This window comes from Convolutriloba macropyga, chromosome 15 (assembly GCF_964194025.1).
Source record: "Convolutriloba macropyga chromosome 15, txConMacr16.3, whole genome shotgun sequence".
Lineage (NCBI taxonomy): Eukaryota > Metazoa > Xenacoelomorpha > Acoela > Convolutidae > Convolutriloba > Convolutriloba macropyga.
In genome coordinates, this window is record NC_134482.1 from 27501758 (window position 1) to 27527570 (window position 25813).

General features: G+C 32.6%; 1 protein-coding gene across 10 annotated transcripts in view; it reads left to right on the forward strand.

The window, feature by feature from the left end:
- Window positions 1-25813, forward strand: part of LOC142354448 (glutamate receptor 2-like) — a 154945-nt gene that overhangs the window by 14028 nt on the left and 115104 nt on the right. For 7 of the 10 annotated variants that reach the window (XM_075406741.1, XM_075406739.1, XM_075406742.1 and 4 more), the window contains one exon: window positions 15643-15853. In XM_075406741.1, coding sequence (XP_075262856.1) covers window positions 15718-15853 — 136 coding nt within the window. In that variant the 5' untranslated portion in view covers window positions 15643-15717. Of the gene's footprint in view, window positions 1-1050; window positions 1120-5773; window positions 6312-6857; window positions 7202-15642; window positions 15854-25813 lie in introns of those variants that run through there. The other 3 variants (XM_075406746.1, XM_075406747.1, XM_075406744.1) reach the window with 3 other exon arrangements.

Genomic DNA, 25813 nt, shown 5'->3' on the forward strand with positions numbered 1-25813 from the left:
TTTGTAATCTGAGTAGTCTTGCACTGTTTGCATTTTTTGAATTCACGTAAAATCTTGGTAAGATTGTGTTGAAAGCCGAAAAAAATGGGATACAATAATCGTTTTGCTCAACAATTTACAAGAAATGACAACCTAGCAAAATCTAGTTTTGTCAAGTCATAATGTGTTGTGAAATCATAGTTTTTCAGCGTTGTCCTTTTTCTAGTTCAATATTTTGCATAAAATGTCTGACTATGTGCTATAGGACAAGAATTTGATTTGATTGCAGGGTTAAATTGTTGAATTCTAATTTTTACTTTCTCGGATCTAGCGGCAAGACAATAACAGTACTGGGTAATTTTTTTACAAGTATTGTTTTATTACTGCTTCCGAGCTAAAATCATGTCAAATTTTACACTAGGCAGTCTAAATCCAAGTCTTGGCGAAGATTTGTCAACTCTAAAACTGAGTTTTGGCACAAGTTAGGAAGTGTAAATCCATGTCTTGGTTAAGACTTGGCAATCACAATCCAAGTCTAAATAAAGTAAAGCAAATCCTCCGAAATTGGTCCTGAATCTTTTTGGTGAATTTTTTCAACAGATTTTTTTTTGTTATTATTATATGTTTTTTATTAAAGTTTCTTTTAAAATTTTCACGTAAGTTTTGACACTAATCAAAAATCAGTATGAAATGAGTTGTTTGAAAGTAAGGTGTAATATATAATTCTAACCTATAATAGGCTAAATTGATTAATAATTATGTGATCTTAGGTCGCGTTTTTATGGAAATTGAAATTAAGTGTTTTTCTATGATTTAACGCGTTCCTAATTGAACGCTGACTTTTGTTCTTTTTAAAACTAGCAGTAACTTTGCAGCAGCTGAATTGAAATTGAGTTCTTAGTTAGAGACACAGAAAGTATTTTCCAATAAAAAGCCACTTAGATCAAATCACATAAAATTGCGTTGGTTGATGCTGTAAATTAGTAGCATTCTGTTTCCGACTTTCATATCCAAATTTTTCTGACGCCTCGCTTAAATTGTTTCTTTCAAACGGTAACATTTTCTTTCATCTGACTTTCTGGAAAAGTAATGGTTGATTATCTTTTACTTCGTAGTCATTCAAACTCAGCGAAAAGGGCGGTTAGTCTTGTTTTCTCTTTTTTTCAATTGTTTAATGATTTCACTGTTGCTATCTTTTCGATTGTATGCGTTTTCCTTCGTATTTGTTAAAAAATATAGGTAAGAAAAGTTACACAAAAGGCAATTTTGATTATGATTATTTTTGCTAAACTATTTTTGGGTAGCTCTTACTTATAGACTGGGTTAGGTCATTTTTAGTATTTAAGCATTAAAGTTGAATCTAAACGTGAAACTAAATACTTCAAATTAGTTTCCAATTTCTATCAGAATCCCTGTAATCAAATTAGTCTGGGCATTGTAACAAATAAAAGGCACTAATTCAATTTATTATCCAAGGTCCAATTTCTTTTTGGATAGTGGACAGTTCAGAGTTCTTTTGGGTGGCTTTTTGTTGTGAATGAGGGATGGGGGGGGGTGTTGACTGACGGAATGAAAAGGGTTAAAATGCCATGAGTTACTATTTACGTTGCTTAACATGTGAAAAACACATTTAATTGAGAAGGTTTTGTCCAAAGGTGATCATTAATGCATTAAGGCATGGGCAAAATATACAACGATAAGGACTTTACAACAAAAAAGCGAGCTGGAAAAGATGTTTATCAGACCGGTTAATAGAAAATGCAGACAAAGTCTGAAACCAAAGAAGATATACGTGAAAAAAAATTCCGTTATAAAAAAGAACACTTTCCAAGAACCAAAAAGAGAGACCTCAAAATCATGAAAAACTCTATGAAAATTTGGTGGAGCTATTAAAAGTTTTATTTCTTTTATTATATATACTATTTCAAAAGTAGTTTTTCTTCAAAACTTTCGTGTAAGTGAAGAGAAAAGGCTAACCCTCTTTTGCGTCACTGTCAGAAGGAATCTTATTTGATCTGCGTTGAAAAGCAAATTATATAGAACTTTTTTAGATTTTTTGATCACTTTAGGCAAAATCAGAGCATTATACTTTATTTAACGGGGCCCACAAAACGCTGGCTACGACGTGGATAATGAGCCCAAGAACTTGTTTTCTTTTGTATGAATTTTACAAAAAAGTAAATGCTGCCCAGCGACATTGGCAGAGACCAGAAACTTCTGATTATGTAGTTCAGAAGTATATAGCAAAAGGTGTTTTTACGAGCCAGCGGCTCTGCCAGAAAGTTTTGTTTACTACTGCGCTAATTTGTGGAATTTTGATTCAAAGGCGTTATGGAAAGTATAATAACAGTTATAAGCTTCATTATAGTATAATTAGGAATAATTCATTGCTTAAGGGTATAAATCAACAATAGGGCTCGGTGAGGTGCGCTTGCACATAGCGTGCTGATCCGATCATCCTCATTTTTGACTTAAATGTCTTCCACATGGGGAAGAGATAGAAAACTTTCAAAGAATTACATTTTTTCAAAAATGATAGATATTTAAATAAAAAAACTAAATTAACCATTAAACAATTAAACGAAATAAATGATTATTGATTTTGAACATTTTAAAAGGTTGATGAATTATGCGATTAACGAGGTTAATAGAAAAGACAAACAACAAAACCAAATAACACAAAGAAACGTTAATTGCGACCAAAACGATTTGCATAATAGCAAAGTCAAAAAAGCATCACAAAAAACCCTAATTGATTTAATTTGCTTGTATTTAACAAAAGCAGATTAGATTTCGGATTTGACCTCAATGAGACTAGGTAGCAAGTATAAAAAAGAACAAATTTGCAAAGCTAAAAATTACGTTTATAATTTTTGAAAAACAATTAATTTCGAGCTATCACATGAAATCATCTGATAAGTCCATTTAAGTTTTCAAAGTAAGCCATTGAGCTACCTGATTAACCAGGATATGTCTAATGACTAAAAATGTTCATAAAAAAATTCGATGAAATTCGCAATTATTTGCAAATAATCCATAATCACAAAATTAAGATAAAACATTTTAATATTAAAAAAACCATTATCTATATCCCAAGAACCTCAGAAAAGGTTATTTGATATCTCTATGGAAACCAACAGATACCTGTAATTATCCAGAATATTTGATACCAATAAAAAACGAACGAAAAAAATACTTTAGAATAAACAATTTCAATCTAATTTCGCCAGAAAACGGTTTCGAAGTCGTAAAGCTGAATAAAATACACTTTTCGATATGATCAATTAGTTCCGATTGGTTACGTTTTCCAAGAACACCATTATAGATAAATTTTCAACAGATTAAAACTGCAATTGAACTTGCCATTACTGAGACTAAGTCAAAAGACTACAGAACATCATCAAATTTTCACAAACAAATTTACGCAAACTCAGTTTTACGCAAACCAGTAGTTTTTAACTGAATATAGCATATATCTTAGTTGCGTCTCATTTGAAAGTAAATAAAAATTGCCAACAATTGAAAATTGATATTGAATATCTGCGACCTAATAATACTCAGTAAATAACATAAACTTAACAAAAAAGTCAGAAAAAAAGCGCCCTGTACAATTCGAATTTTTTTTATTTTAAAACAACTACGATTGAACAGAAACTAGCCTTCAAAATGCTGTACAACTATTAAGATAATTTATTGTTCCGATTGTTAGCCAAATATATGTTTTGACAAAAAATAGTCAACATATCGAATAAAATTGATAAAGTTTGGAAATTTATCGATTTAAGTTAGAATCATAACCAGGAAATTCTAAATTCTAGAGATTTCTCATAGAAAACGGAACTAAATGTGTCTCTATTTGAATTTTAAGAAAACTGTGGCGCCAGTTCATAGGTTTGTAGACCGGGCAACTTCAAACGAAATGTGAATTAGCACAACTGGTTTTTTTGGTGAAAACGGTTGAAAATATAGCCAAAATGTTGGCCAAAAAATTGAATAAAACAGTTCAACAACACTCCTTTGTCCTTAAAACTAAAATAATAATACTATTGTTAACAATTTTGACATATTTTTAAGCAGATATGGCAAAATTTTGAGCAACAATAGGGCAATATGAAAAAAAAACAACTTAATATAATCAAATGTCCACAAAACTGCAAACATCGTAACTCCGTTGAAAAAAATTGAAAATGTCTTTTCAACTCTATTCACTGGAGGCATTTTCCAATGATACTACTCACAATTCCTACAACTCCGACACTACTACGATAAAAATATCGATCGGTAAAAATTTTCCGTTTGTGCCCCCCCGTACGTCATGCAACCCCAGTTACAGAGCGTGACATTAAATAGTAAATTCTTGTGTAAGAATCTGGCACCTGTGTTGGGAGTGCAAATAATATAAAACCAGAAAGCTGGAAGCACAAACGGAAAACATCAAAAAAAAACAAGTTGAGCACATGGTTCCTACCCCAACAAAGTGAATTGGAACAATCAGTGAATGTGTTCTTTAATTGCTATATTCCTAACTATACAGCCCTTTTTTGTGTAACTAATGTACGTTTTATGGAATTAGTCTACAAGCATAGAACAAATGGTTCCTTTTTGATAAAAGCGCTGGCTCAAAGTAATTATCAGACCAATAAATCAAGTTATGATTGTGTCTTTTTCAGCACATTAAAACTGCAATTGAACCTGTCATTACTGAGACTTAGTCAAAAGACTACAGAATATCATCAAATTTTCACGAACAAATTTACGCAAACACAGTTTTGAAGCAATAAAAACCAATAGTTTTTAACTGAATATAGCATATGTGTTAGTTGGGTCTCTTTGAAAGTAAATAGAACCTGTCAACAATTGAAAATTGATATGAAATTTCTGCGACCTAATAATACCCGGTAAATTACCTAAACGGAACAAAAAAAGCCAGAAAAATGTAGCCAAAATGTTTGCCAAAAATTTGAATGAAACAGTTTAGCACCACTTCTTGGTCCTTAAAACTAAAACTAATAATACTATTGTTAACAATTTCGACTTATTTTTGAGCAAATATGGCAAAAATTTGAGCAAGAATGGGGCAATATGAAAAAAAATAGTCTGCAAGCATGGAACAAATGGTTCCTTTTATTTGGTAAAAGCGCTGGCTCGTAATGAATTATCAGACCAAGAAACCAAGTTATGATTGTGTCTTCTCAGCTGCTGACTTAAAAAACCTTTAGCGCCTCAAAATTAGTGTCCCAAAAAAGTTAGCCACCGTTTTTACATTGAGTTTTTGGAGTCATGCGATTTGTTCTGATTTTCATCACCTTGCTAAAACTCTTTGCAGTTTTGTTATTTACTGCTTTTTGCGTCGAACTGAAAATAGTACCCTCAATTTGTTAACATGCTTTAATTTTTAAATTGCTTATCTCTTTTTGAAGAGATACAGCCTTGTTTGTCCCAAAAAGCCTATTAATTTCTCGATATATTTAAACATTTTTGACTTAGAAGAATTGATGCAGTGTTGGAGCTTGATGATCGAACGGTACGAGACGTCTTGTTGATTTCTTTTTGGCTAAAAGCAACATCAATATATACTTTTTAAATCCTTTTCGTGTCCATATGTTAAACCTTTCATTCACGATAATGCGACGTGGATTATTTTGAAGTCTGTTAGTCATTTCTACCGTTGCGACACCGCGCAGTATAAAAACTTCAAAGTGTAAGTATATATTTTCAATTGTCGGATAAAAGTTTATTTCCATCCAAAAAATAGGGGAGCAAAACTGATGAAGCGATCAATTTGCAACACATGTGCTTTTCTCTTTGTGCTTCTATATGGAAATTAAGTGGCCACTTAGACTAAAAAAGTGGGTCACAAATTCTGTGCAAAAAAGGGTTAATATATTCTTTCATTTTACCCATTCGAGGTCTGTTTGTTTGTTTGTTTACAATTCTGCTTCTCTTTTCTATTCTACCACCCTTCTGCGGAAAATTTAGGAAGCATAAACAAGAATTTTGTTTGCTAAGGATAGAAAATGCCGCCTTTTACTCTGAAAGCCTTCAAGCTTTTTTCAAATTTACCCTGAATTTTTGACCTCACTGAATGAAGTCTGTCCAAATTGGACAGCTTTACTAACCAAAGTGAACAAATATAGGTGAAATGTATTTACGAGCTTACAGTTTCGGCTATATGAATAAATTTTCTTCAATATCTCAAGTTCAAAATTTTCTTCAATTCTTCAATATCTCAGAAAACATCTGAAATTAATTTCTGAAAAGGCGGCAAATATTTTAGACTGGACTTAGCTGGTTATTAATCTGAGATTTGGTGGCGAAGATATGGTCAGAAGGTAAGAAATATGGAAATATAAAACTATCATGAATATATGAAAAAGTATTTCTTCAATCCAAAGATTTGGAGAACGTTACCTGGAAAGTTGTTGGAGGAAGAATTAATTGGGAGTTCTCCTTTATTTGGGGAGAAATCTTTCCTTAATTAGCAGCTTTTCCTAATTTTTGGAATCTATGAACGAGTCTAGAAAACAGTTTGTCAGTAGATCAAGGAAAATCTAACCCATAGAGAAAATTGAAGCAATGAATGGATTTTTTTACTGGAGCAGCGAAACATTTTTCCCTTCTTACTGCTTGTTTAGATTTATTTATATGACACAAATTTAAAAACGGATCAACAACTGTTTAAAATGGCTACATCGAAAGAAAAAAGGCAAATCAAAAACAATTTATTTCAGTCACTCGAGCAAAAATTTTCATTTTTGCAATGATGAGCTATTGACTAACTTTCCAGAATTGACATCAATTTTGACAAGTCAAGACACGCGGAGTTCTTTAATGACCCGTATATCTTTCCCCATTCACAATTTAACTCTGTTTTCTGTGACTGTGATAGTGTTGTGTGTCTTTTGGCAGGCCAGGGTCTGGTCACGCGTAAATAACTCAATTTGCAAGCCTGCCCCCGACTTTTGTTTCCTGCAAATATCTCGGGGGGATTGGGTTAAAATTGGGCGCAATTTAATAACCTTTTCAATCTAATTTCCAACCCCTTTTTCACTCTCCTTTCTTAATTTTAAATATAGCCACTGCTTGCTCGGTTGCTCTTTTTCTGCTTATGTATCGAGGTTTGTACCATTACTTGTTAGATTATTAACTGGACTTCTGGGGTGATTGGGAAACGCGAAACGTACCAAAATCAGAAATAGGAGTATCGAGCGCCAAATTTTTGGTGAGTCGAGTCGATTGTTCTTCATAACATCTTTTCAATAATTGGCGTTTTCAAAGGAAAAACCCCTTTTATGCAGTATTTTTTAAAACTTAAATTTCAAAATTTCAAGTATTTTTCAAAATTTAAATTTAGAGACATTTTTGAGAAATTTTCCAACTGCTGTTTATCGGGTCGCAATCAATATTTTTCTGAACAACTGATCCAATATAAAAAAAACTTGGAAAAGAAAGTACTCACCTTCACACAGATGCCCAATAATCAAATTTTAACATTTTTAATATTTTCAATTAATTATTATTATTATTGAAAACTTTTTATAGACGCAGTTGTTTCAATTAGGAAAAAACAAAAAACAAAAAGATATGATTCCTATATGCTGATTTGTTAGTTCAAAATATTATGGCCAATAATTTGGACAAACCGTTTATGGTTATCTCTGTTAAAAATGAGTATAAAAGACTTAAGGAAACGAGTCGAGAAACAAACAAACGTAACTTCCAAATCCATAGAAAAGTTGTACCATTTTATTAAAAATTTACCTGATTAAATCTTTTCTAATGCAGTACATCGGAGTTGAAATTTGACAATTAGTGATTAAATCGTTACACTATTTTAAAGAAAAACCTAACGTCATTTTTATTGCTACTCGCATTGCATAATAATTACTAATTTTCATCGCGGTTCAATTGAACTCCGCTAAATGATTTTGTAGTTCAATTCAAACAAAGTTTATCGTTTCACAAACTTCGGTTACTTCGCTATTTTAACTATCTCCTCCTGCATATACAACTTTTTTCCAATTTTTTAACTCTTTTTTATTGATTGAGTTGCAAACAAACAACTATGTCCTCTTTTTGTCGCCAATTTAGTTAAATTTTTCAGCAAATAAAAATTTTCACGTCAAATTAGTTGGTAAAGAGGCGTTAAGTTCAATGAAAACCACTGACCTGCCCTCCTCTTGAGTGAGGCAATGGTAGATTAACTCATTGAAAACTTTCCCATTCGATGGCTGACAAGCAATTTTTTTAGGGAAGGTATTTTTCGGTGTAACGTTCTGCTACAGCTGTTGAACAGTATTTTATTGCAATTAAGCAAGTATCGTCTTTTTATCTCTGAACTTGCGGAGTAGTTTGTGAATATCTCTAGATGAGGTATATTAACAAGAAAGACAGTTTAAGATGCCAATATGTTATTATAATTGTGAAATTTGGTTATAGCTTTTTGGCCACAATAAGTTCTGGGAGTTTGACATGGTTCGATGTTTCATGATGCCATCATAGCAATTACTAGACTTCAAATGTTTAGGATTCGAGTAAGTTCACTTTTCTAAACTGCTACTTAAGACTTGAAAAATCTCGATTTCCCTATATTTCTTATTAAACCCCCATTATAGCACCCTTCCGCCCCGAAACAACTAGCTCCCCAATAATGTATAATTGCAGCAATTAGTTTGATTGGCTACCCGATCTATGCCCTTTAGACTGCGGCTAAAATGGGAAAAACCCGCTTATACCCCATCTTATACAAACACCCGGATCGATGCAAAACTGGAGAACAATTTAGGAATTTTGGTGATTGCGATTAGTCTTTAGCTAACGCATTAAACGCATTTTTCCAAAGCAAACTAGGCTTCTTAGTTAGATACCAGATTCGTCTTCGTTCCTTGCGCGTTTATCTTCTTTTTTAAATGAGACTCACCCTATAGTGTGATCAAAGTAGCTCTGAATTTTGTAAGGAACAAAGTAACTCGGGTTGATTCATTTATGGAATTTGTGTAGAAGTCATGCAGGGGTCGTTTTCATTCCGTTGAAAAAATTATGTGAGCAATTTGTGCAAAATTAAAAAAAAAACGAATTTTAATACTTTTTCAGCGTTGCCTATTGGTGATGCCTCAACTCTCGAGAGCGTCTGCGTCAAATTTTTATGAACATCTTGTTCAGTTGAATTTTTTGTTCCGACCCCCACTTTAGTGGGGAGGGAGGAACTATATATTCAACTGGGTTTTTTTTGTTCAGTCAATTTTGGCCGATCGATTTATTCATCGTAGAGAATTGTGAGTGGTATCATTAAAAAACCCGTCCAGCGTAGAATACGGAATTAAAAAGATTTTTGTGATTTTCGTTTTTTACAGGGAGTTATCGAGGTTTAAAGTTTTGTGAACATTCGACTGTTTTTGTTCACATTTTAAATATTGCTAAAATTTGGCACAATTTCGCTAATATAATTCAAAATAAGCTAAAATTTTTAACGGCAGATTGTTGTTGTTACCGTTAGAGAAAGAAGAGCGTTGATGAATTGTTTGATTCAAGTTTTTTTCGGCTAAAATTTTTGATAATATTTTCAAAATTCAAACTTTTTTCATCAAAACGGCACAAAAGATGCTTTTTTGTCCACTTCGTTAAAGTTTGCCAGACTTAGTGACCTAAAAACCTTAACACAGACTCCCTAATCTCAAAAAAAGCGCTAGGGGCAATTAGGCTACGTATGACAGTCTTCTGGAATTAAGACTTTGCCGTTTTTTGCAGATTTAACTCGATAATTATACAAAATGCATCGTTGTTCTTTTTTAATATTTGAAGAACTCCATTTAACATTTGGTCTAATTCGCAAACACCTGGAACACTTGGTCGGTTTGCTTAGCGGGCAACAAAATCAGGGAGGGTCTCGATAATATCATGGATTCTTAGAATCAGAGTCTTTTTGGTTTTTAATTTGATACTGCCTTTTTTCAAAATATTTTGCTTTTGTTTTTTATTGTTAATTACTGACAATATTTTTTATTCACGGCTCCGTTAATGACAGCTAAAAATTACGTAAAAATGAGGCTGAATGTAGATAAAATTTGTTATTTGTTTTCAGAGAACCAAAGTTTTTTTTATGGCTTTGAGGAAGAGTTTTAGTAAAATATAACTGAATTCTTGTCTTTTGCCTTCAATTGTTACTCTTTTGGCAGTGCGATTTTTAAGTTTAACCACTCAATGATCTAAATTTCTTCCTCAAGAGTTGCAGGGTAAACTTTTCTATTCATTCGGTTGTTACCTAATGTCTCTTATGTTATTGAAAGTTTTTGTTTTAAGGAAATTTCTGTGATTTTTTGAACTTGTGTATTTTTTGAATTTTATGTATTATAGTCGACATTTTGCCTATTCTCAGGAAGTACAGGTCACTCTTTCCTCCATATAGAATAAAACTACAATTGTGGCCGGTTGTTTTAACAGAAGATTTTGCTTTTGGTACTACGAGTTTTCATTCAAAATTTTCTGATTTTTGTGCATAATTGCCCATTTTTGCTGTTGTTTTTGTTTCTTTTGTAAATTGTTTAACAATCTAACTGAAAAAACTTTACAGCATTTGGAATTGAACATATTTTTTCGTTTTTATAACCTATGGTGTGAAGGGCTGCGTCACCGTTCTCTTGCAGAAATTGGTAGAGTTTTTTATTTTTGCCCTCTCTTTGTTGTTAATTTTTGTTGTCATGTGCCAAATATTGTGTAATTAAAGGTCTCAGTGGCCAACGATACATAAACAAATGAACCTAATTTTTGATATCGGTAGATAGCTAATGGTTTTTTTGACTTTCGAATTAAATTTCTAAAAAAAAAGATTAATAGTATTCTTCAACTTATCACATTTTGTTCTGGTTTGCGTTTTTTCTTCGTTTTTTTCTATATTGTATAACTTTCGTAATTTAGCCTCATTGTTTAGAGCTCTTTTAATGTTTTGTTGAATCAAACAATAATGTTTCTGTTGTTTAAACGTTTTAATTGTTGTCTTCAGGGCTTAGACAATTTGTTTCAGCAGAATTTTGTGAAGTTTAGTTATTATTCAGTTTTTGTGGTTCGTTTTGTTGTCATTTTGTGTTAGTCGTTTTACAAAAAGACATTATGATGATCAAAGGAGACGCAAATGAAGATGTTATATTCTCGCGGTTAATATCTTATAAATTTATTGGCTTCAAAACTATGGTTTTGTAAAATTGTTTGTGAAACTTATTAGTTCAGCTTGTATTTAATGTTATTTTATAGTCTTAATATTTAATCTCATCAATAACAGTCGCGATTAGTTTTCCAAGTAGTTGCCAGACAAACTGTCTATTCTTTTAGTCTATTCTTTTATTTTCCTCAAATGGTCTTTCTTCTTGGAACGACCGGTTTTCATAAAATCAATTTTCTTGATTTTTGGTTATTTGCCCCATTTTTGTAGGTTTTTATTTTCTTTTCACCATATCACAATAATGGGCGTCGTTTGATTTACAATTGTTGTCACCTGCAAAAAATGAAAACGAAGTTTTTAATTGTTTTCTGTGGTCAGCTTAGTATTTAATTGATTGGGGGGACATCGTTTTCGTTCATAATTTTTCGTTCAAATTTTTCGTTTTTGCCTGTATTTGTCTTTCTTTTTGTAGTCGTATGACATATCCTGGATGATGAAAGGCCTCAGTCGCTCTCTATTGAGGTTTAAGAGACTCTCTTCTCAATGATTTCATTTGATGCGTAATGTTTCTCATCAGTTCGAATTTAATTTTTTTTTCAAAAAAGAAGCAAGGTTTTAATAAACTTTGCCCTTTTTCTCATTTCTAGTCGACTTGTTGCCAAGTCGCATTGAGGAAAAGTCCCATTTTTTTCTTAAAAAAGTATAGGTTAATACTCTTAGTATAAATTTTATCTGATGCCATTTTGATTTGGTTATTAGTGGTTTTCCAAAAATGGACAAGGAGTTTTGGTCGTAATTAATATTTGTAACTATTCGATTTTTATTGCCGTCTTTTCTGGTAGTCATATTATTGTAGCCACAGGTCTCATAGGTCCTCTAGAGTAGATTGTTTTATTCTTTTAGTAGTTTGTTGAACGATATGTTGATATGCTAATTTTTTTATCTCTTCCTCATTTGGTAGACAATTAACTGAAAAATGTAGATGAGCGGGGTCGGAACTTAATGTGCGAACGCACATTACCGAGCCGCCTTCTTATCCTTAATGAAAGTTCAACCAATAAAATTTGCTCCTTATTTGCCTACTGAATGTAAAATTGACCCATTGGTGTTATGAATTAGCATTCTTTTACGGATGACCTTATATTTATTTTTGTGAGGTGTCCGTGTCTTGTCTGCCACAAATTTATATTACTACGTATGAGATAAAATTTATTATTTGTTGCAGATATCAGCTCATGTTCTGCTTGAATTCGACTTTTTTAAGGTGCATTGGCAACGATTGAAAACATAGGTTTGACGATCAGAAGTGATATGAAAAGTATTGATTGAAAAGATAATCAAGGTTGACACGAAGATTTTTGCTTTTAAAATGCAAAGGTTTTCTTTGGATTTTGTTCGTATTTGGGGTTAACTGTAGAATTAGCTAGCTCCATAGTTTACTGACGATTTAGATTTTCGATGAATCGGACATAAAATTTCCAGAACCGCGACAAGTCATGCTACTATTTCAGAAGATCACCAGTAATTTATTGATTTTCTTGGCATTATATACAAGCTTGGTTATTGTTCCAACCCCTCTTGAGGGGGAGGAACTATGTACTCAAATAGGTTTTTTTGTTCAGACAATTTTGGCCGATCGATATATTCATCGTAGGTAGTTAAGCCCGGTATCAATAAAAAGCTTGTTCAGCGTAGAATATGGAATTAAAAATCTTTGGATTTTCGTTTTTTACAGGGAGTTATCGAGGTTTAAACTTTTGAGAAAATAGAGTGAATCATGTCGGAATTTTCGCCAATTTTGCTAAAATTTGTTAAAATTTTTTAAGAAAATGTTGATTTTCATCAAAAACAGCACGAAATAAGTTTGTTTAGTCCACTTTTTAGTCCAATAAGTTTTTTTAGTCCACTAGTGGTGTTTGGGTGTGTAATTGCAGCAAGTACACACCCAAACACCACTACCACAATCTTTGTAGACTCAAAAAGGGGCTATTTCTACTTCAAATTCCGTTGCGAGTGCTCCGTAATTAAAACTGCGCCGTTTTTTGCTAACTTTACTTGTTGATTATCAAAAACGCGGGATTTATTTTTGATTTTTAACTAACAAAATTTCTACATCTATAACATTCAAAAAATTGAGTGTTCCTAATGAACGAACGGCATTAGCAGGGCTAGTTTTGGACCAATCGTGGACAGCTACATTCCAAAAAAATTCGGATTGTAATCAGTAGGTCTTTTTTAAAAAAAAAAATCAAATTTTTTATATTAAATAAAAAACAGATTATTTCAAATCAAAGCTCACTATTGATAGATTCAAATGAGTTCCTAATTAACTCCAAATCAGTTTGTCTAGTTGATTATTTGAATGCTTATGGTCGTTTTGACTTTCAAAGTTATTGAATTTTAAATAATTAATTGCTTATTGAATTTTGCCTCCCTTTTTCTCTTAGTGTGGTCAATTTGTAGCTTAGCGTCAGCAATGAAGGAGTGCTTCTTTTTTCTACTGAATTCAGTTTCAAACTTTATTGCGGTTTAACACCTTAAGTTTTGGTTTTCTGACTTTGATACTACTAGATTTCACATTTTTTTTCAGTTATTTGCCCAATTTTCACGTTTTCTAGTTTTGTCACATTTTCTCGTTATTGACAGTTCATATATCACATTATTGGCGTACAAAATGAACACAATTGATAATATTAAAATCTTTAGGGATATATTATGGTTTTAACTGCTTCGTCACTACTTTATCGAAGAATTCAATTGATTTTTTTGATTTTTGTCTTTAACTGTCGTTTCTACTTTGTCTTTTTAGTCAAAAGAAATTTCCTGTACAATGGTCGCGTTTCATTGGTTTTTCATGGATGAAGAGATGAGCCGATATTCTGATATTAGAAGATAACTGATGGCTTTCATGACTTTGAAAACAATTGTTTTCCAAATTAAAAAAAAACAATTTAATTTTGCAATTTTGTTCCTTTTATTTTCTGTTTGTTACCTAGTCTCGTTAATTAAAGGCTCAATATGATGTTTTTGTTGCTAAAAGAAGGTGCCAAAAGGGACTGCTTTCACAAAATCTGATGATTTTTAAAAAATCGTTGTGAATTTGCTGGCTTTGAAAAGTAAATTAGTTTTTGATTTTTGATCATATTTGACGATCTTTTTGTAGACATGAGACGTATTTTGGATAATTGCAGGTTTCCTTTGGAAGAATAAACGAACCTGTTTAACTATTTCATTTTAATATTATTTGCTTTCATGTCATTGGAAACATTTTTTTCGAAAAAAAACAAGTTTTACTTAATTTTGCCTTTTTTATTTTTGTCTACTTGTTACCTATTATTATTAATGAGAGGTCGAAAAATACATGTGTTCGGAGAAGACGCAATCAAACATATTTTGAGGGCCAAAGCATGGCTTTACGGCTTCGAAAGCGTTTTCTGGCAAGTTTTAACTGATTTTTTGTTTGTTGTCTATTTGTTGTTTTTTTGGTAACCGCATAAAAAGTTGTATACCCACAGTTCCTAATTCCTTTCTATGGAAGCATCGAAAATTGTAAAAATTTGGTAAGTTTTGTTTGATTTCTAATGGTTTTCATTACTTTGAAATAAATTGTTTTTTAAAAAATTAAGCGAGTTTTTCAAATTTACTGTTTTTGTTCTTTATTGTCTAATTGTTACCAATTCTTAATATTGACTTGTCCTATCTCTTTTACAAGTTTTTTGTTTAATTTCAGTTTTATCTGACGCTATTTTGACTTTGTTAATAAGTTTTGTTTTTAAAACGGACATAAAGTTTTTGATGAAATTATTGTTTGTTGTTGTTGTTGCTGTTTCATATTGCTGTTCGTCTTGACTCGCTTTCTTCTTATTGGCATATCTCATCAACGTAATGCATCATTTATTACTCCACTGAGTTGTTTGCTTTGGAGGCTATCTTTTTGTTCATACACTTTTTTTTGAAAAGTGCTTAATTTTTGGGTTTTTCTATCTGTTCCTCATTTGGTAGACAATTATGCCAAAATTGTGGACGAGCGGGGCCGGAACCTTGAGTCCGATCGCACATTACAGAGACTCCTTGTTACAATTATATAGCTATAATCAACAAAAACTTGTCTATTCTGGTCAGCACATCTGAAACTGTGCACATAAAATTTGAACAGAAACATGGTTCAGACAAGACATAGGTGTTAACAACGTGAACGAGCTGAAGTCGGAATGAAATAGCGACATTTCGGTCTGGATGGGCTTTTTCGTACAAACTTATAAACAAGCACATCAACGGACCGAAATTTTTAACAAGCCAAATTCTGGATCATGGATGATATCGGCCTTTGGTATTTTAATTTCCATTAGCAAAAATGGTCGATGGTTATTTTCTTAAGTCTGTTTGAACGATGATCTTAGCTGGGCGCACGTGAACGTTACCTGAGCCGGCATTTACCTCTACCGAGAGCGGGTATCTTTAGATAAACTTTTTTGTAATAATTTGGTATAGCTTGGTATTTATTTCAGTTGCTGCCTTTCAATTCGACGGCTGACGAACTAACTGTACTCATGTTGGTCTTCCTACATACGAGGACTTAATTTATGGCCACAACACACAGATGTGATCATTCGACAATGTGTGTGAACAGAAAGATGATTGTTTATTTGGCAGTTTTGTTGTCTGTTCAAACTCTACCCATTTCTTCAAAGCCCCAACGCCTACTGCGAACTGCAATAGGTAAGTCGGCTCTCTTTTAAATCAAACCCCTTTCTTAACTCTCACTGCAAATGCTATAAAACAAACAAGTCTTTAGCTGATAAACCTTTCCTTTTAATCGTAGGAAAAAATTTTCGATTCTCCTGTCGAACAAGGACTGCACGTCATTGTTCACAAATCTTGCACGTTTAACTGCACAAAGTCTTCTCACAATATTCCTGCAAATGATGCTTATCTTATGCAAAGGTTGCAAAGACTTCAGGATGGAAGATCCGGACGCTCATCTTCCAAGAATCTTGCAGGATGATGCATAGTGTTGCAATGAATTTGTTGAGATTCTTTCAAGAGTAAGGGAGGCAAGATAAGGTTGGCAGGATTTTGTTTGGAAAGCGTCATTGTATTGTGGCAAGCAAAGGTTTTTCGATCGATAGTTATTAATTTTGTAAACCCACTGTAAATATGCCTCGATGTCAAACAATTTATAATTGATTTTGCTGAATTATGAAGCTCCATTTTCAACCCACGGTTTTAAACAAACAAAACAAAACTTTTTTCATGATGTTGCTGTTTGCCCAAAATTTCTACGTATAACTAACTTCTGGTATCTGAGGATAGTTATACTTCTTCGTATAACTAACTTTTGGTATCTTTTGGTAATTGAGGTTACTTTATCTAGTCAAAGTGAAGCGAAAATTGAGGGATTTTCCAACATCAAATACGATTTTGCTGAACTAGATCATACAGGATGAGCTTTGTGACCCAAGCCAGCTCTGATCAGATTGACTTGTGTCTCGCACAGGGGGTACCAGACCATCCAGACTAAAATCGGCTCTGATTGGACCAACTTAAGCCGCGCAAGGGCGTATCAGATCCTTTTGGGTTGCCCAAAGGGTCGCCAGGCCTACTCAGGTTGGGCACTGGTGGTGTCAGACTCCTCTTGAGTCGCACGGGAGCACCCCGAATGACACCTTAAACCGTTGAAATAGTAATAATTATTTGTAAAATGTATTGTTCTGGGTAAAAAAGAAGTCATTTTTTGTATTTGCTTTTTGAGGTTCTCAGTTAAAGTTATTAGTTCGGAATAAATAAAAAATTTCAAACCAATTGTGATTACAAAAACTTAGTCTTTAACGTGGTCTTTGATGTTCATCTAATAAAATTCGACAGCGTACTTCAAAAGATGCTTAATTATGTGCTTCCCATTCGATGTTTAATTATGTTGTGCTTCCCCTTTCGATGGTTAATTATCTTTTGTTTTTTGAGGGATTGGCCGTTTTCTTGTTTGGACCACTTGGTTCTGAGCAGACTTGCAAGCCTTTGAAAGCGTTTCAGATCAGATCATTCAGTTTCTGGAAAATGCTCTGTTCAGACTACGCAGATCAAACCACAAAACTATATAGGCTCTAAATCGCGCAATGATAAGACTATCCAGACTCTTCGCAGTACTCTGATAAGACTTTGCAGAACTAAATAGCGGGCTGATTAGACTGTTCAGCTCTCAATAGGGCCGTGATCAGAATTACCAGACCTTAAGTACTGCTGCTAAACTTTTTGGAAGGGTCACGGTTTACCTCATGTGCGCGACCCTAGTAATCTTAATGCAACCAGAAACTGTTTCTTTGGGACAACGCTTCAGTCGTCTAATTTGCACAAAATAAGTGTGACCAATTTATGACCATTTAACTCATTTACAATACAAAAATTGTAAATAATCCTTCAGTACAACTTTGAATTCAACAGCCCATAACTAGCCAATTCAGTGGCTAAGAACCAGATGACTTGGGACAAATGGCGCAGAAAAAAAGGAACACTTTTTTGGATTGGACAAAAATTTTTGATGAAAAAAAGCTGCATTTCCTTGCATTTTTGTGCGCAAAAAAGTCCGTTGGATTGACAAACAACACTAATAATTAAGAAAACACATGAGTCACACGTATAGAGGAAAATAGAACTATCATTCGAACAGATTTCAGACTTCTTTGTCATCTGAATCGAAAAATTTTCTCATCAATTGTTAATGTGAAAAGTGCAAACTTGGTAATTTGTTTTTGTGATTGACAGAAAATTAAAACCAACAAACAACATCAAAATCAGTGTTGTAAAAGAAAACGAAAGCTGCAAAACGTCTCGTTGTCATTAAAAATCTTATGTTATAAAAATTAATGTAGATTGAGGTGAGAGCAAACTTTTGTCAAAATTATAAAACATATCAAAATTTGGCTTAACTTTTTGAAAAAAATCTTTATGAGATCAGTTGTTCGCAAAAGATTAGCTCCTCATATTTTCACGTTGATCGGCAGCGCCTTATTTTATCTTTCAATCTATACGGAAGTGTTACTGAACAATAACGAACTTTGAGCTCTATTTCCTTGCATTTTTGTGCGCAAAAAAGTCCGTTGGATTGACAAACAACACTAATAATTAAGAAAACACATGAGTCACACGTATAGAGAAAAATAGAACTATCATTCGAACAGATTTCAGACTTCTTTGTCATCTGAATCAAAAAATTTTCTCATCAATTGTTAATGTGAAAAGTGCAAACTCGGTAATTTGTTTTTGTGATTGACAGAAAATTAAAACCAACAAACAACATCAAAATCAGTGTTGTAAAAGAAAACGAAAGCTGCAACACGTCTCGTTGTCATTAAAATTCTTATGTTATAAAAATTAATGTAGATTGAGGTGAGAGCAAACTTTTGTCAAAATTATAAAACATATCAAAATTTGGCTTAACTTTTTGAAAAAAATCTTTATGAGATCAGTTGTTCGCAAAAGATTAGCTCCTCATATTTTCACGTTGATCGGCAGCGCCTTATTTTATCTTTCAATCTATACGGAAGTGTTACTGAACAATAACGAACTTTGAGCTCTATTTCCTTGCATTTTTGTGCGCAAAAAAGTCCGTTGGATTGACAAACAACACTAATAATTAAGAAAACACATGAGTCACACGTATAGAGGAAAATAGAACTATCATTCGAACAGATTTCAGACTTCTTTGTCATCTGAATCAAAAAAATTTTCTCATCAATTGTTAATGTGAAAAGTGCAAACTCGGTAATTTGTTTTTGTGATTGACAGAAAATTAAAACCAACAAACAACATCAAAATCAGTGTTGTAAAAGAAAACGAAAGCTGCAACACGTCTCGTTGTCATTAAAATTCTTATGTTATAAAAATTAATGTAGATTGAGGTGAGAGCAAACTTTTGTCAAAATTATAAAACATATCAAAATTTGGCTTAACTTTTTGAAAAAAATCTTTATGAGATCAGTTGTTCGCAAAAGATTAGCTCCTCATATTTTCACGTTGATCGGCAGCGCCTTATTTTATCTTTCAATCTATCCGGAAGTGTTACTGAACAATAACGAACTTTGAGCTGCATTTCCTTGCATTTTTGTGCGCAAAAAAGTCCGTTGGATTGACAAACAACACTAATAATTAAGAAAACACATGAGTCACACGTATAGAGAAAAATAGAACTATCATTCGAACAGATTTCAGACTTCTTTGTCATCTGAATCAAAAAATTTTCTCATCAATTGTTAATGTGAAAAGTGCAAACTCGGTAATTTGTTTTTGTGATTGACAGAAAATTAAAACCAACAAACAACATCAAAATCAGTGTTGTAAAAGAAAACGAAAGCTGCAACACGTCTCGTTGTCATTAAAAATCTTATGTTATAAAAATTAATGTAGATTGAGGTGAGAGCAAACTTTTGTCAAAATTATAAAACATATCAAAATTTGGCTTAACTTTTTGAAAAAAATCTTTATGAGATCAGTTGTTCGCAAAAGATTAGCTCCTCATATTTTCACGTTGATCGGCAGCGCCTTATTTTATCTTTCAATCTATACGGAAGTGTTACTGAACAATAACGAACTTTGAGCTCTATTTCCTTGCATTTTTGTGCGCAAAAAAGTCCGTTGGATTGACAAACAACACTAATAATTAAGAAAACACATGAGTCACACGTATAGAGGAAAATAGAACTATCATTCGAACAGATTTCAGACTTCTTTGTCATCTGAATCGAAAAATTTTCTCATCAATTGTTAATGTGAAAAGTGCAAACTCGGTAATTTCTTTTTGTGATTGACAGAAAATTAAAACCAACAAACAACATCAAAATCAGTGTTGTAAAAGAAAACTAAAGCTGCAACACGTCTCGTTGTCATTAAAAATCTTATGTTATAAAAATTAATGTAGATTGAGGTGAGAGGAAACTTTTGTCAAAATTATAAAACATATCAAAATTTGGCTTAACTTTTTGAAAAAAATCTTTATGAGATCAGTTGTTCGCAAAAGATTAGCTCCTCATATTTTCACGTTGATCGCCAGTGCCTTATTTTATCTTTCAATCTATACGGAAGTGTTACTGAACAATAACGAACTTTGAGCTGCATTTCCTTGCATTTTTGTGCGCAAAAAAGTCCGTTGGGTTGACAAACAACACTAATAATTAAGAAAACACATGAGTCACACGTATAGAGAAAAATAGAACTATCATTCGAACAGATTTCAGACTTCTTTGTCATCTGAATCAAAAAATTTTCTCATCAATTGTTAATGTGAAAAGTGCAAACTCGGTAATTTGTTTTTGTGATTGACAGAAAATTAAAACCAACAAACAACATCAAAATCAGTGTTGTAAAAGAAAACGAAAGCTGCAACACGTCTCGTTGTCATAAAAAATCTTATGTTATAAAAATTAATGTAGATTGAGGTGAGAGCAAACTTTTGTCAAAATTATAAAATATATCAAAATTTGGCTTAACTTTTTGAAAAAAATCTTTATGAGATCAGTTGTACGCAAAAGATTAGCTCCTCATATTTTCACGTTGATCGGCATCGACTTATTTTATCTTTCAATCTATACGGAAGTGTTACTGAACAATAACGAACTTTGAGCTGCATTTCCTTGCATTTTTGTGCGCAAAAAAGTCCGTTGGATTGACAAACAACACTAATAATTAAGAAAACACATGAGTCACACATATAGAGGAAAATAGAACTATCATTCGAACAGATTTCAGACTTCTTTGTCATCTGAATCAAAAAATTTTCTCATCAATTGTTAATGTGAAAAGTGCAAACTCGGTAATTTGTTTTTGTGATTGACAGAAAATTAAAACCAACAAACAACATCAAAATCAGTGTTGTAAAAGAAAACGAAAGCTGCAACACGTCTCGTTGTCATTAAAATTCTTATATTATTAAAATTAATGTAGATTGAGGTGAGAGCAAACTTTTGTCAAAATTATAAAACATATCATAATTTGGCTTAACTTTTTGAAAAAAATCTTTATGAGATCAGTTGTTCGCAAAAGATTAGCTCCTCATATTTTCACGTTGATCGGCAGCGCCTTTTTTATCTTTCAATCTATACGGAAGTGTTACTGAACAATAACGGACTTTGTGTTGTACGTTTGGTACAAGTTTGGATATAAGTTTGGAGGATAACTTCAAATTGTCATGGCAGAAACTTAAAATCTGATAATATACATATCAAATAACATGTAGATTCATTTGCGACACCCATATATCAGCTCTAGCAAGAGTTGTGAAAATTATGCTATGAATGAATTGTTTTCATAGTTGAGCTGTTAGAAACACAGGATTTTTTCTCATCAAATTTACTGTCATCTCTGCTGTGTTTTCTATTTTTTGTTGTTCAGTCATTTAGATTTAAGAAAACGTAACATTCCACCAAGTTAATGCAGACAAATAAATCAGAAAAATATTTTTATGAGTGGAAAAAATATAGAGAACAGGTTGGTTTCATTGAGCACCTGTTTTAAGTTTTTACTAAAGATTTGATGAAGTGTTTTGTGTTTTAATCTCTGAAACATTTCGTTTTTCCTCGATTTTTACTAATCTTCTGATCCTTTAATTCGTTAATTTCTTAGTTTTTGAATCTTCGTTCACAATTTCATAAACTTAAGCATATCCGAAATTCATAGAGTAGAAAAGAGCAGCTTAGTGATGGGATAGCAAGAGTGAAAAACTTAATTTAAAAAGATAATCAAAGACGTCGCCTTTCTTTGTTTTTTAAGATGAATATTTTTCTGCTTTATGTTTTGTTTTGTGAAAAAACATTTTCATTTTTTGAAAAAAGTCATTTATCTGTTCTTTAAGTGCAGCATACTGTTGAATACAGTATTGTTTCTGATAATTTCAGGAAGAAAATCACTTTTGAAGTCGTGTATAGAGATAATATAAACCAAGACAAAAAAGCAAGTTTTTTCGCTCTCCGTTTTTTTAACTTTTCATTTTTTGAAACGTTTTGGCTATTGGTATGCTTTCATCTACCGCTTCAATTTTTTTTCGAAGATTTAAAGTTCTATGCGTTTTCAAACTTGAAAGATCACTATTATTATATGTATAAACCAAAGCGAGACGGAATGAGAAACAATGAGGAGTTTCATTTTTTTCTGTGTGATGCGTAAAGAATAATGAAAAATATGACTTTAGAAAAACCTGCCTCTCTTTTTCGAAAAGTTGTTGGAACACTAAAACACGAAGTTCAATCTTTAACAAAGTGTTTTTGCTGAAAATTCATCCGTTTAACATCTCAGTAAAAAGATCTATCGTTTCGTGTTTTGTGGCAATTCGGTCCTTTTTTAACACACTTGTAAATAACTTGGCTTGTACCACCAAAGTATTGTATCAAATGCTATTCGAAGCTTATAGTTTTTTGACTGGTTAGTTTAAAACTTTTTTTGCTATGCTCAAATATTGGGGTAACTTTTTTTTGATGAAAGGTGTCTTAGCGAAACTTAATCAGCGACATCTTTGTCATCTGTTAAATTTGCGTGCTACTGGGATAGACCATTTGTAATTTTACCATAATTTACATGCAGATTGGTTTTTTGATCAAGGTGTGCGTTGAACTGCACATCATAATTGACGACTGGTATTGAAACAAAAGTTACATGTTTTGTATAAAAAGTACTGCAAACCAAGATTTTATAATGCAAAATAAGAACTGAACTTAAAATTTTGCTCATACTATCTGCGCTTTAGTTTTAGTTTTAGAGCCAGAAATTGCCCATTATTTGTTTTTTTTTGCGCTAGGAAATTTTTTATTCGCTCTAAATGTTTCATGATACTTTAGACGAAAAAAATATATTCAAAAACAAATCTCAGCTGAATTTTCAAGTTGAGTTATAGATATTTCTTTTAGCAGAGAAGAAATTTTTTATGAGACTTTAGAGCAAAAACGGTTGCACTGTTTCCATTTTCTAAATAACTTAATTAAGGCTCGTTTCAACTTCATTTTATTTAACTGTTGTTTAGAAGCGTTAAAATTTTGTTTTTGTTTGTTCATCGGTTTACATTGATAGCCACAGCAGCAGCTGAAAGCTGGCCTGTCATCTTCCCTCAACAATTTTGAGTCGTACCCATCAATTTTATTTTTAATCAGTTTAGGTACTTGACTGAGGGGGGAACAACTTTTCATGAATTGATAGAAGACAAATTTCGTTCGGCGCTGCTTAAAATTATGTTAAGTTCAGATAAGAAATCATAGGAAGCGTAAGAAATCATATAAAAATTTAGTATACTCGGAAACCCTCTTAATGGTGGTTAAAATGGCGAACTAAAGTTCAATTTTCTCAGGCGTCGTACACAGAAAGTCACTCTCGTTAAAGTCAGTCCAATAAATTTCAAACGCTATTGAACTTTTCAAAGCATGTATTTTGAAAAATTGTTTTGAAACTATCATATATGAGCATATTGAATGTTCATTTGTATATATGAAGTTTTTCGAACATTCGCTTGCGTCGCAACTTTATGTCACCAACTTTAAGCACGCGAACGATCGAACAACACCCAACGTGGAAAAGAAATAAGAAACGGTGATCCCTGCTTGGTTTGTATTTGAACTTCACATTTGAAACGTTTGATAGCGTGCAACTTTAAGAGTCTAACCAAGCAGTGATTCATAGTCATATCAAATCTACCATTTTTAAAACTATCCAAAAAATTGATCGTTGACGTCCTGCCATTTTTTGTAATTGTAAAGCACAGTTGAACCACTAGATATCATGCATGTTTGGTCCCGTTAATTTTCTCTGCGGTTATGTGACATCTGTATAAAAAATTAAACGCTAAGGTTCCATTTAACTTCACATTTTCTTCTCCGTCTTAACTTTGAAGACAGTTCAAAAGTACCTACAAGTGGTGTGCATCATAACATTTGAAATTCCCAACTATGCTTAAAACATGATTTGTTAGTTAAAACAAAAATGATATTGGAGTTGATTGTGTTTTTCGTAACCATTGTTTTAAATTTTTGTGTTGAGATTTGCCTTGAAGGTAGGTTTGTTTGTAAAAAAAATACTATAATATCTAAGTCAAGGTAAGTTGAAAATTAATGTTCCGTTTCTGTTCCGGAGACAAATCAGGCACAAATCTTACTGTATATACACGTATTAGTTTATATCGCCTTGATATGCATTGCACCTTGAATATGCTTTTTCTTTTTGTTTCAAAATTTTTGAACTGTTGTCTGAGAAAAAAACTATGGTAATAAAATTTTGAGTTGTGGTCCAGGCAAACATTGGCCCTAGTCATACAATTCGGACAAAAATAGCCATGATTCGAAATTGCGCGCCGTAGTGCGAAACACGTTGATATCGCTTGTTCATATTCCAATTTTTCGACACAAAGCGAACTGCCGTGACTATTACTGCATCACGTGGTCAATTTCCGAAAAATTGAGTTTATATGCTTGATTTGTCACCTGTTTTCACTATCTATGTTTTAAGATCACAGATTTAAGCGTGTGTGGAAGACACTAGGCTAAATGAGTTCAAATTCGCTTCAAAAGTTAAAAAATGTGCTCCCAATTTTCACGATGCATGTTTTTGAGCTAGTGTGAACTCATTGCATAATATTTCTAAACTAATTTCAATGCTATAAATAAGTAACTCTTTCTTCGTCAATTTTTCCCGCAGTTTCAGAATCTTAAAACCCAAAAGATCGATCTCCTCACTTTTCACGATTCATAAGCCACTTTCGACGATGGAATATAGTTACGCAAAACGTGGCAATCAGTCACCTATATCTCAGATCTAAAAAGGCATGCCTAAAAAGGCTTAAGCCTTAAATTAAGTTCTCACGGATAAGCTGAACCAATTCAACCATTTTGAATTTTTCACCATTTTGTATGTATATCCTTATGCGGGTATAATTATCTGGTTATATTTAAAGGCAGTTTTGATCAATTTTTGCGGTTTATGGAAAACGCCATTATGAGCATGCTATTTGTCCAAACATTTACTGACCGAATTTATTTGTCAATTAGTTGAGAACAAATTCAAGGACTCAATTGTTCTTGTAAATAGTGAGTGCTCTGGTTATTGTAAAACAACTCGTTGCCTTCTCGAGCCAAAAAATTATCGCGATGGGAGTTTCTGAAATTAATCACCATTTAGGCTTTTTTTAGTTATTTAGCTACTACAACCGTGAAAAAATGTGTAGTGAAAATGAGTGATTTATGGTATGGAAACCGGGGACATATGATGTAGAAAAGAGTGAAGAAGAATTTTCCGATGTTTTCACTATAGCTACAACTACACGCTTTGGGAAAAGTGAGATCACATCTATCCAATTTTGAAGCAAATTTGAACTAATTTAGCCTAGTGTCAATCGTTTCCACACACATTTACATCTCTGATCTTAATACGTGGGTCGTAAAAAGCCCGACAAAGTTGAGTTTTTATACTTTATTTTTTGGACAGAATTTGGTGAAGTAATTAATCTTAATTGGGAATTGATCTCAGAAAAGTTCCTCTCGATACGAATGGTTGATTATTGAGACGAAGCGGTTTTGCATTTGATCGTAGTCACTGTTCGCAAGAATCATTGAGTCATCTTTGAATGTGGCAACTTTTTTCCACGTTTTGCGTAATTATTTTCTATTGCTGAATATGGTTTATAACACATAAAAAATGGGAACAAAATTCTCTTCT